Below are 13143 nucleotides of genomic sequence, written 5' to 3'. Positions count from 1 at the left end.
CATTATTTCAGTAACTGATTAAATTTGTTGATTTTACCGGATTTTCTTGGCAAATAAATGATTTTTCCTACTCAAAGGTTTTCGAAACTATTAACGAATAATAAAATAATATAAGCAATAGGAGAAGTTTGTACTTTTGCCTGTGTCCTTTGAGACATATGACTTTTCCTTAATTCTTCTGTTTTACAAACTTTTAGAAAATCTCTAAATATTCTTAAAAATGTGTTGATCATTTAACGCTGTTCCTGTAACTCTAAGGTAAGTGTGAATAAGTTCCTTAATTTAAATGTTTCAAAAATTATTCCTGGTTATTTGAATAATTCTAACTATAGATAAATTTTGCGGGTTCTGTCGCGTTTCTGATAAACATATTGACCTAAAACCACAGTAAATGTAAGAGATCATTTCAACGTCTCTTCCCAACATTCTCCCCTTCACATAGATTTTGTTCGTCTCGTAACACGTAATTGCTTTCAAATTTGTTCATAATTTTCAAGCTTTCACAATGTAATTTTTTCCTTTTACTTTCTGTAGCATTCTCAGTCAGCTTTTCGTTCCTTTACTTGTTTCATTGTGTTTAACATGGGATTATTTTCCATTCATTTTTGTGAATTTACAGTTTGAATTTCGAATTAGATCTTTGATGATTTCTATTTTACCATGTATTTCTCAATCAAAGTCTTTTTTCCTTTATTATACGTTTTAGCGCTTTCTGTTCCAACTTAATGTTTTGAAAATTTACTCTATTTCTAGGCTTTATTATTTTGTACTTAATTACTTGCCTTCATGAACATCGTTCTATTTTTTTTATTTTTACTTTTTTATGACGTCCATTACATGTGAAGAGTTATGAGACTTTTTCTTCTTTTTTATACTGCAGTTACGTTACCGTTATTTAAAGTCACTGTAAGTAATTACCTCTTGAAAGCAAATCTGGCTTTACTTTTTTATTGGTAGCTTTTAATGGTGGAATTTCCGGAGAGTGAAAAAAGAATCTGGGAAAAAGAGTTGTGGGAAGTGTTTGTCATTACTCTCATTTCCATGTAGCTTGAGAAAGTGGAAGGAGGACGGTTCAGCAATAATAATGAGAAGAAGAAGAAGAAGAAGAAGAAGAAGAAGAAGAAGAAGAAGAAGAAGAAGAAGAAGAAGAAGAAGAAGAAATGAAGGTAACGGCTGTCATTAAAAAATAGTAGTTATGAAGTGGATGAAGAAGGCGTCATTTTTGCTGTAAATAATGTAAAGATGTAGAAGTATTAATAATAACCGAATAGTTTAGTAGATGTAGAAATAGACATATCTGTTTTAGATGTTATTGTTTTATTGGTCTGTTCCTTTTGAGGTCATGATGGCTCTTGAAATTTCATTCAACTTTTACATATTCTTGACTTCACAGACTAACTCGTCAGTCATTTCATTGTACTTCAGAATTTGTCTTTGATTCCAAAATGTGGTCTGACACTTTCAGTAGCTTTAAGCAATATATTTACTATCCAGTTTTCTTCAGCTAATAGTTAACAACAGAGAAGAGATGGCACATTTGAAAGTGGTTTTCCTTTTTTTTTTTTGTTAATTTTGAAAACGGCTTTCAAGAGAGTTCATATTTCATTTTAACTGTGCCATTGTTCCCTTACATATAACGTTTTGAATTTACTCGATATATATATACGTACATAAATACCTATACATAAATGCACACACATATATATACAATATATATATATATATATATATATATATATATATATATGACTATTTATCGATTGATTGATTGATTATATATATATATATATATATATATATATATATATATATATATATTATATATATATATATATATATACATATGTATACACACACATATATATATATATACATATGTGTGTGTGTGTGTATACTGTATATATGCTTGTATAATGGGAAAAATCAAGGACGTTATAGAAATAAAATAAAGGCAGGCTAGTATTTAGTACACCTGGGGAGTTGTGCATTTAATATTTTTATTGGTGATGGCTCTTGGTGCAAAGTTGTAAATGGAATGCAGTGTTTGATGTTGGCAGATTATGGCGTTGGTTGGTATGAGTGAATAGAAGCTGTGAAGAGTGTTGCAACAGTTTCAAAGTGAGCGTATCTGAAGAAAGTTGAAGTGAGCGCTAAGAGGGCTCAGAGAGCAGATTAATGCTCTTGAAGGAAGAAAGGAAGCAGTTGATACTTGTGTCCGAGAGCAAATACGACGGGTGAATGTAGTGCATGAGAAGAGATAAATCATTGTACAAGTCTCTGCAAAAGGTATGGAAGAGAAGGGCAGTGTCTGTGGAAGCCAAAGCGAGGAGACTGTTAAGCCAACTTTCCTTTCTGGAAGTGAAGATTGAAGTTCGCGAGTAAATCAGAAAGTAAGAAATTCTGCAATGTATGAAATGCAAAGACATGACGATCAAAGCAAAAGCTTACCATAGGCGAAAGGAAGGATAGTGCTTTGAAGTAATTTGGCCTCGTAGAGAGGAAACAGCACGATAGCTCGATTCTTGGTTAGATGGGAGAAGCAGACACACATAAAATGCTCACGTGTGGAACTCTAACTGCTTGCATACCAGGGCCTAAAGGATAAGTAGTGGAATGAAAGGGTCCAAGTATTTAAGATGAACGGAAATGCGATCAAAATACGAATGAGTAGCACTGCCGGGTGCAGCATTTCTCTGCCAATATATGATGCAGCTGACTCGGTGAATGATTTTCCACTCAAGGTCCTTTTTTTTTTTCTTCATCAATTATAGGATTAAGATGGTAGTGCGATTTTTTTTAATTCTTTCAGAGCTGTTGCATCCTTTGAAGACCTCGTATTGGTATTTAAACAGTGTATGTATTTTATATATCTGTCTACCCATCTACCTCATAAATACATACATATATATATATATATATATATATATATATATATATATATATATATATATATATATATATATATATATATATATATATATATATATTGTATATATATATAAATATATATATATAGTATATATATATGTATATATATATATATATATATATATATATATATATATATATATATATATATATATATATATATATATGTAATTATATATATATATATATATATATATATATATATATGAAGTCTGCACAAGTACGAGCTCTTTAAGCATAAAAAATTCCATGAGTGTATCACACAGATTTTAGCGTTGGAAATGGCAGGTAGAAAAAGTTCGCTTTCCCCAGACATACCAAATACCCTCTCTTCATTCCATTAAGAGCCAAGGCTAACCTTCCCAGCTTCCCGACAGCCCTGATAAGGAAATCCCCTGACAATTACGACCACCTCTAACATATCCGATGGGTGTATTAGATGGGGAATGGGTGAGGGAAGGTTGGGGGGGGGTTGAGCTAAGTGGCAAGAAAGGAAAAGGAAATTAAGCGTTGCATTAGACGTAGCCGCCGCCTTGCACGCCTATCATTTTCCTCCTTTTTGCTTTATCTCTGATTTTGGGGAGTATCTTTTTTTAATTTTTCTCATACAAGAATTTCAAAACATTCTTACGGCTTATATTTTCTCTATGTTTTTCTCTATGTTATTTTATTTATTCTATGTTTTTCTCTATGTTATTTTATTTATTCTATGTTTTTCTCTATGTTATTTTATTTATTCTAAGGAGAACATAACACGCTTTATTGAGTTTTCATTTCGTTTTCATGCACATGTGCACGTGTCTACTTGTTATACTGTAACAAATAAATAAATCTCTTCATGCAGAGATGTATTTATTTCGTCATTTATTACAGAATACCAGTTCGAATGGGCTTTTTCTCTTATAATTATAGCTTAACCCCTTGTCACATTGTGTGCAGATATTTATTCACTTTTAAAAATGCCGCATAAAAGCATCATCACCTGTGTGGCATTCATCTACAGCATCACCGGAAGAGCTTTCTGTCGTAGCTTAATGGGACAGGGCCATGTTCCCTCAAGTACCTGAGAAGTGAATGCAGCTGCAACATATGGGGAGCCTCTTATTGATGGAATCTTCCCTCCTCTCGAAGGACGGTCTTTATTGGTCCTGCCACTGCGTACACAATTCAGTCGTTGTCCTCACTCATTTACTGGCATGAATCAACACAATTGCTTCTGAGTGTTTCCTTCATAGTTTTGGTGTTTATTTGTTAATGCATTATTCATATTAAATACCTTAAGAGCTACCTGTGGTATTGGCTTTCCTTTTTATTACTGATTTTCGATTTTGTTGTCTATACTTTTCATTTCGTTCCTCATTTTTTTCTTTATATTCCATCTTGTTTATGACAAAAGTATATTTGTTGTAAAAGAAAACAGTATGATAATGAAAATTGCGATTACATTTCTGAAGTACCACCCGTCCAATCATAGCAACCAGTGTATTACTCGGGCTAATGAGAAGAGATGTAAATATTCTTGTTGAAAATAATGGGCAGTTGCTAATCAGCATACAGTTACGTATTCTGGAACTTAATTCTATTATATCTAAGATGGTCGCACCCTCTCTCTCTCAATCTCTCTCTCTCAGACACACGCACACAAACACACACACACGCGCGCAAAAACTTTTCTTTGTAATGTGGTCTTGTCTGAAATAGTCAGATATTTAGACCTAGAAGTTCCCATGTGATTTGCAAGTTTTTTTTTTTTTAGCCATAATTTACGGTTTTTCAATTTACTGAGGATACAACAGATTTTCGAGGATAGCCTGAGACATCCATTGAGAAATCCGTCGTGGCTTTGGCTTCCCTGACAAAGGAGCTTGAAGAACTGAGATTAGCCTTTATTATCTGTAAGCAGTTTTGACTGCATTTTATAGGCAGACAGGTCTAATTCTTTACTTTCGTTTAATGAAATGACATTTCTCTGAATACTCTGTGAAAGTGACCCTCTCTCTCTCTCTCTCTCTCTCTCTCTCTGCCTGCATGTCTCTCTCGCAGAAATGAAATTCCGAACATTCTATTCGACGTTCTCCTCCCTTTGTCTTGATGCGGAAAAGTTTCTTAAAGTCTGCGAATAATATTGACCTTGGCGTTAGTGGTCTACCGCACAGCAGGGTCAAGTTAATTATGACCACGGATTCAACAGTTTTAATTAACCTGTGACCCTCTCAGCACCCCGTTGAAATTCGGCTTTGGTATGCAAATTTCCACCCGCAGGTCTTTCTCCCTGAAAAGAATGCTTCAGGAGTTACGATGATGTTATGCCGTTTATAACGTCGATTAAACTGACTACTGTATGCATCTCGTGAGGAGTGGGCGTCGGGGACAGAAATGCTCAGGAAGAGGCGTTGGAGGGTTTCACGCAAATACTCCTGAAATATAACTATATAATGATCATGTCGAAAGAGGAAACCTTCTCAGTGCTGGATATTAGGAAATGGCTGCAGAAATAAAACATCTTCTCCTCCAATTTTCTCTTTTCTGTCACACACACACACACACACACACACACATATTCTATTCTTGCCAAGTTTTTTTGCGTTAATAATAATAATAATAATAATAATAATAATAATAATAATAATAATAATAATAATAATAATAAGGTTTCACATTGTTAGCGCAAAAAGTACAGATAAAATAAATTAGATTTAACAACATTGTCTCTGGTTCTTTGTCTACTAATATACATAAATGTCACGATAGACATTTACATAGAGAACAGTCTTCCTATCCATTCTCTCTCCTATTTCAGAACCTCGGGTTATTCAAATCTTAGGGCGCTGGTGACGCTGTATTTATTTTGATCTTTATAATCAAGTCCTTGGTATCGAGAGTCCCTGTATCTACCATCTCTCCTCTCACTTTACATGAAGTCCCTTCACTGCTTCATATTTCTTCTGCATCCCAATTCTTTATTATATACTCATTTTTAATAGTGAACTGTGTTGATTTGAAGTTATAAAAAATATATAGTCTTAATATCTTCTTTATACTCTTTGGTCGAAATTCACATGTCGGTAACATACCTAAAAATATACAAAAATATGGATCTGAAATTAAGATCATATATCAATTAAAAATGTAAGATTCACCCAAATTTCAAACGGCGAAAATTAAGTTTAATGCGCAAGCAAAAAATTACATTGTAATGAGAAACCAGTATCACTTCAATGTGCGTTTTCACCTGAACAAAAATTGCACTCCAGAATTTCCTTATTTCGGCCGACAGGAAATAAAGTATCGAACTCCATTTACGGGAGCTATTTTGCCCCAATCCTTAGCTAATAGTTTGAAGGGTCAAGTCATGGCCGTATGTCTTGCGCACGCAGCAAAAGGTCTTTTTACAATTATCTTTAACCTTCCTTAATCTTTGAATCCTTTACTTGTAAATTGGAGAACGGCAGAACCCAGTTTATGAGTCAGTCGCAAGGTTGTTGAACAAGGGAAAGATCTTGGCGCTACGTACATTTTAAGATTTTATCATTTTTCCTCCCTGCGATCTTGGTGGTGTAATATTTATCGCACATTTTATTTCATACAAAGTCATCTAAGTTAGTGTTTAAATTAAATGATTCGTGATTTCGTTTGTAATTATTTATGGCGCTTTCATATAAGGAAATATTGACTTTATTCTATGGAAAAAATAAAAGATAGAAGCAACTACACTTGAGCCATCTTGACCTAAAGCGTAGATAAAGTTGTTTTATTGTTCCCGTGCTCAAGCATTATAAAGATGGCGAATCAAAAATTCTCTCTTTTTAGCTTTAATGGTCGTACCTGACCTTTCCATTGCAGGTTGCCATGCAACTGAGCGAAAATTATTATCGTTTCAAATAGGGAGTTGATTTTTACAAGAAAAATAATTAACTTGCGCCGCAGATGAAAGATCCTTGCGAGAATTTAAACAATTCAGAAACCGTTTATTTGGGTATTAAGGTCTCGTAAACGTCCATCTCGGAGTACATTTTCATCTCCTAAAATTGCGATTTAAGTAAACTGGCTTTGAGAGCCTCGAATGAACGTTATATGACATTTTCAGACTCGATTGTTTGAGGAAGAAATTTCCAGCTATCAATTAGTCCTTTATTGCTGTCATCAAATGCGCGTATCATTTTTATTTTTTAATGCCACTCGCAGAGATAGATTTAGTGCACGTATATAGCTTCAGCTGCTCATCTTTAATGAACTTTTCATCCAGAATGAACAGCTTAGTGCAATTCAAGTGCTCATCCTCTTATTTTACTTTATATTTACTTTATATTGTTTGTTCTGAGGCTGCTAACCTTCAGCTAGAAATGTCAATATGTTGACGAGGCAATTTACAAACAAACTAACTTTCATCATTAAATCATCATTAAAGGGCTAATAACCTTATATACTTGAAATAACTCTGGGAAAACAAAATGGAATCGGAGAGTTCAAATTTGTAAAGAGTGAAGGTTTGATAAAATAGTTGAAAAGTTTCGCCTTTTAACATATTGTCTTTCTTGCATGCATCAGGTATGTACATACAAACCAATATGTCATTATAAATAAATAAAGAAATCGTTAAAGTATTGTCATTAACTCTCAGTGGATATTTTTATTAAAGTCTCTTCCGCTCAGAAATTATTGGTAGTGAAATTTGTGGCGAATTTCTGTTTCCTTATATTTGATATTGCCCCCACTTATGAAATATTTTGAGTGAATAGTTTATAAGAACGAAGGTGATATTCTAGAAACCTCTTCTACCAAAGTCTTCCAGTAATCTCTATTATGAAGCAGAAGCTTTCAGCCCAAAATTAATGACCTCGCTTGCGCTTCAGGAAGCAAACACCATATTAAAATTTTGTGGTTTTACTGATTGCTCTTTAAACTCTGATTTACTATCGCTCGCCTAAATGGGCACTTTTTTCTTTTAGAGTTTAGTTTCCTCTCACTATACTTGAAAACTACTTTATGTTTGACAGAGCTTCCAATTTGGCTGGTTATATATCAGCCATAATATGCGAAAAAACTTAGATGGTGGCACATGAGAAAGGTTATTATTGAATATGCCAGTGCAGAGTTTAAGCAATTCTCGTTTGTCTATATTTCTGTAGTCCTGTTATTAATTCTCCCTTTTTATTATCGTTGTAATTCATCATACAATTAGAAAGAGAAAGGAATAAAGATGAATTCGTAACTGATTATCTGGATTTATTCTGTCATAAATAATAAGAAATGGATTATAAATACAGCCATTTTTCCTTATATGTACACAGTCGATAGGGCCTAAAAAGAGAACTTGATGGAGCCATTAGCTCGCAAGGTCACATCTGTAAAGCGTCATAGCCATTCGTAGGAACTCTAGTCATAAGACACCTTCTCTCCACGGGCAATGGCGGCTCTTTGGGCCTCGGCGGTTGCAATCTGGTCGAGAACAAATTGTGGAATCGGGTGAGGGAATTCGGGAGCCACTGGCAGGAGGTCGGACTGGGGCTGGAAGCCGTTCTCGTCAGCGACGAATTTCAAGACAACGGGGGTTCCGTCAGGAGCTGTGTATCTGTAGCGAAACAAGATGTTAGTTACTTGCTCTCTCTCTCTCTCTCTCTCTCTCTCTCTCTCTCTCTCTCTCTCTCTCTCTCTCTCTCTTTGTGATCAGCAAAGACTATTGCATCCTACTACTTAACAGACCGTTTTAAGATTTATTAATAATTCTTGTGGGTAGGTCATAATTGAAAGGTGTTAAGTAGGGTCAGTAACAATAAAGAAGTGTTGTTGTTGCTCAGGTATTCTATAAAGAGGCATACAGGGTTCATTTTCCCTGAAATATAGCCTACTGTAACACTCTCCATCTAATCCTATACTTAAAAAGCAAACTTTTTCGAAGGTTTACTGTGCAATAAATACCCTAATCGACAGACCAAACAGGCGGCCGTCATGCTGATTGTCCTAGTTGGCATATATAGGCGAAAACGTCAATATTTTAATTTTGACTTTTTTCAGTTTGTATGAAAAGATTGATTGTATATTGTAGCACACAAGCATCCTAACACAATTGTGCTGTTGACATGACAGCTTCATAAACAGATGTGTACTCATCAGCCGAAATAAAATATAGAGGCATAATAATACTTACGAGAACTGTCCAGCACTAGCGATGGCGCCCGCAGACACAGGCGATCCGGATTGAGAAATGATAATTCCGTTCCCGGTCTCTACATCAAAGTTGTATCTTCCATCTTCTTCCTGAATGCGCTCATCCCTCAAGATGGGAGCGACCTCATCCGAAGAGGATCCATACTGCTGGGGAGCAGAGACTGCCAAAGTTGCAAGACACGCAAGAACGATCTGGAACAGTGAGTTGGTCATTTTAGTGAACTGGGGTTATTGCTCCTAACTCTTTTTCTACTTGCTTTGGTGTGAATATTTCTTCCACTCTAGCACAGATATTGTAAATTTCTACCACTAAGTATTAGACCTCCCGGTGATGCCTTAGAAAACTAAAGATGAAACTGTGTTCCACATTTCCCTTTGGTATATCTGCCAATAAACATAAACATAAATATATATATATATATATATATATATATATATATATATATATATATATATATATATATATGTATATATACAGTATAATATATATATATATATATATATATATATATATATAGTCGTAGTGCTGGAGGAATGAATAAAACAAAGGAGTCGAATAGCACTTACTTTCGTGTTTTCATTCCTTCTGAGGAGTGTGAAAACATGAAAACGCAACATGCTATTTCTTCCTCTATCTCTAAGGCTGCACAAAAAATCATAAGTTCTGGCGATAGATCGTCAATCTATATATATACATATATATATATATATATATATATATATATATATATATATATATATATATACATATATATATATATGTGTGTGTGTATGTATATATATATATATATATATATATATATATATATATATATATATATATATATATGTGTGTGTGTGTGTGTGTGTGTGTGTATTTTAAGACGAAAGTACTTGGCACTCTGTCGTTTCATTTTGAACTTTCCCAGTGGCTTCAGCTAAAAATCAAAATCACGCGCTTACTTTTGTGATTTCTTTGTGATTTATTTGTATATATATATATATATATATATATATATATATATATATATATATATATATATATATATGTATATATATATATGCGTGTTGGAACATAGTATGTGTATAATTAGTATATATTATTCCACGGAAAATCATATTGACATGTTTCTCCCATATATGATCAATATTCAGATAATTCAAGCGATAAAGCTCAAGCTGTAAACAAGGACATTTTACAGTACACAGACAATGAGAACAGAAATTGAACCTCCGCTCACTCCATAAGCAAAGGGCAGTCGAGTTTGTAAAAAATAATAGTGAAAATTAGGCTTTAAACAACCGGTCGTCATTCCCGGCAAATTGTAGGATCACATAATTTTGATAGTTAAAAGCCAATCCAGCGACGATACGATGTATAAGCAAATGAGTAAATGAAAGCACTTCAGCAGATCCGGCGAATTTATTAATGCAGCCGAGAATGCAACCCGTTATTATCCAGTCACTTCGGATCTGCCGTTCTTCGACGCAATCGTCCTTAGCCGGGACCGAGATCTGATACTGGAAAGTTATATGGAAGTGAGATTTTGTCTCGTTCCACTTCACTACGTCACCTTTTGAAGTCGAGTTATTTTGATTTAATGGCCTTTAGTCAAGTTCTGCAGTGAATAGTTTTTAGTTATCTGTTAGACTTTCGAAATTATCGGCATAATATTATCTTCAAAATTTGGTTCAGTTTTCAAGACCAATCATATTTTCTGTGCAAAATGTAATTCCATTTTTCTTATGCAAATAATTTTGAAACGTCTTTTTTTCGTTATAATCTGGTGCACATTTAGATTGAGATATTGTTGAACTCTTGACATAATGTTTCCTCCCAGTTTGAGCTATAATGTATCTATACAAAATCTGGGCCGATCTATATTGCAATCAAGCTTAATTTTATAAAGAACTTTTGATATAAGGTCACATGTCATGCATGAGCTTTGCTGCGTGGGTTCAATTTCTACACGATTCACTTAGATGTCAAGTTTGGTTTAACCTTAATGGTTGAATGGAGTCACATTTAAGTCTGATCTTCAAAGTCCTTTTGTTGTGTAACCCGCTGTTCTCTAAACACAGAACTTACGAGCTTCATGATGCTGGGAGGCGGAGAGGAGTTCTGATAGCAAAGGTGGAATGAGTCGGTGTTTATATACCCGACGAAGGGTAACAAGAGCTGCCCTGTCGCGTTGCCACGGTGCCACGGTTACACAGTGACACATTCACCTATTGCAAAACTTTGATGCAGGTTGTTTAAGGATTGCCTGCTCTCCTTGAAGATATATTAGGTTCAAGAAAAAACAACCACGTTTCATTATTACAGAAAATTAACGAATCAAGTTAAAAATACATGGAAGAAACATTTCGAAAAGTTAATAACATGTTAAACAACGCAAATGAATAGAAGATGAACATTGTGATTTGTTTAAGGAGAATTCTGTTGTTTACCAAAGATGATCATATCATAAAAAAATATGCAAACATATTAAAAGCATATAGATTTAATTTCAGAAGTCTTGTAATGTCAAACAACAAAAATAAAAGAAAGATAAACTTTTTGATGTGACATTTAAGGTGTAAAAAAAGGCTAGTGTTTGGAATTTTGCATTAAGGAATTGCAGAGAATTTTGATCAATTTACATCTAAAACGCTATCATTCATGAGACTGTTTAATATGAATTATGTAAGCAAGGCTTCAATTTCGATACAGTTTTCTTCTGTTAAGAAGCCACCTCCCCTCCTTGTCTTGTAGTTCTGCATGCCAAAGGACTTTCTAAACTTTCAGAGCAAATTAATCTCTCTCTCTCTCTCTCTCTCTCTCTCTCTCTCTCTCTCTCTCTCTCTCTCTCTCTCTCTCTCACTATCTATCTATTTATCTATCTATATATACATAGATGGATAGAGAGATAGATAGATAGATAGATAGATATATGTAGATAGGTAGATAGATAGATAGATAGATAGATATAAATATATATACATATATAGATATACACTGGCAATTTGCCCTCATAGGATCTCTGTAACTTCTTAGAAAGTATATTTACCCTTAAAACAAGCGTTTCCTTGCGAAATCTGAAAGTATTTAAGCGTTTCCACTTTACGGCTAGTTTATCTTTTCCTTGATTTACGGCCGATTGATAAGGGAGAAGGACGCAGCTTTGTAGCTGTTAAGTGTTTTGATTTTTTACCGTGTTTGATTATTTATCATTATTCTTGCAACTCTCACTCAAATACGAGCTTTCTTGTTGGAGCACTAAGAGCAAAAGTGGATTTTAGGTTCTTTATGTTTTCTAGCAGAAGTAATTTTGTGATTACTAGAGCAACTAGCGCATATATGCATACATTTTCTTTGGTTTCTTCGCAAAACGTAGTGCAAAGTTTTTTACCTTTCTTCTCAGTCTAAAAATGTTTAGGAGATTATTGGAACATTTTCTGCATATATGACTCCAATTTTCTTTTTTTTTTTTTTTATTTGATTTATTTTTCTTTTCTTCTTAAAGTTCAGTGTGCTGTGTTGTATTTTGAGAAGGTGGTGGAGCTTTAAAAGAATTGCTCCGAGTTTGGTAACACTGCTGAATAGCCTACGTAGTACTAACCTTGGTCTAACTTTACGTAAAATTTTATATTTTGTAGTTTTTCCTTCTTTTTGCTGTGGCAGCCAGGGCCGAATTTCCAATTTAGGTAGCACCTTGGTTTTCTAAAAGCTATTGCATTTCTCTAAATACAACTCATTGACTTTGATAGTAAAGGTCAAATGGCTATGTACATCGACTTAAAATTGATTTCTTATTTATAAACTGCCAAAGTTATGTCTATGTAAATTATCTTTTGCTCTAATAGTAGCAAATGATCTATAATCTTTACGGCTCCACAAGAAATAGACTCAGAAAAAGAAAGAATTGTCGGAGGGTCTAACTTCTACATTATTTATTGAAAGATGAAGCAGTTACCCAATTATAGTCGTTTATTCCATCTTACCGTCTGAGGTTTAACGTAAGTGCTTTTCTTAAATAAGAATATTTCCACAGAGTTGACATCTTGCTGTTCGGAATTATGATAGAA

The 13143-nt window shown here is 34.0% G+C and overlaps 1 protein-coding gene across 1 annotated transcript; it reads right to left on the bottom strand.

The window, feature by feature from the left end:
• Positions 1 to 8139: 8139 nt before the first annotated feature.
• Positions 8140 to 11278, bottom strand: LOC136829163 (cuticle protein AMP1A-like). The gene is made up of 3 exons (XM_067087482.1): positions 11165 to 11278; positions 9077 to 9288; positions 8140 to 8500 (listed from the first exon to the last, which is right to left on the bottom strand). The coding sequence occupies exons 1-3, from the start codon at positions 11171 to 11173 to the stop codon at positions 8305 to 8307; spliced, it is 417 nt and encodes a 138-aa protein (XP_066943583.1). The 5' UTR covers positions 11174 to 11278; the 3' UTR covers positions 8140 to 8304.
• Positions 11279 to 13143: the final 1865 nt, after the last annotated feature.

Source organism: Macrobrachium rosenbergii, chromosome 44 (genome assembly GCF_040412425.1).
Source record: "Macrobrachium rosenbergii isolate ZJJX-2024 chromosome 44, ASM4041242v1, whole genome shotgun sequence".
Taxonomy (NCBI): Eukaryota; Metazoa; Arthropoda; class Malacostraca; order Decapoda; family Palaemonidae; genus Macrobrachium; species Macrobrachium rosenbergii.
The sequence above is the reverse complement of the archived record's forward strand: the minus strand, read 5'-3'. Positions and strand labels throughout refer to the sequence as shown.

Coding starts and splice junctions, on each gene's coding strand:
- LOC136829163 (XM_067087482.1), bottom strand. Junction 8,501..9,076: donor GCTAGTGCTGGACAGTTCTC/GTAAGTATTATT, acceptor GTTTCGCTACAG/ATACACAGCTCCTGACGGAA.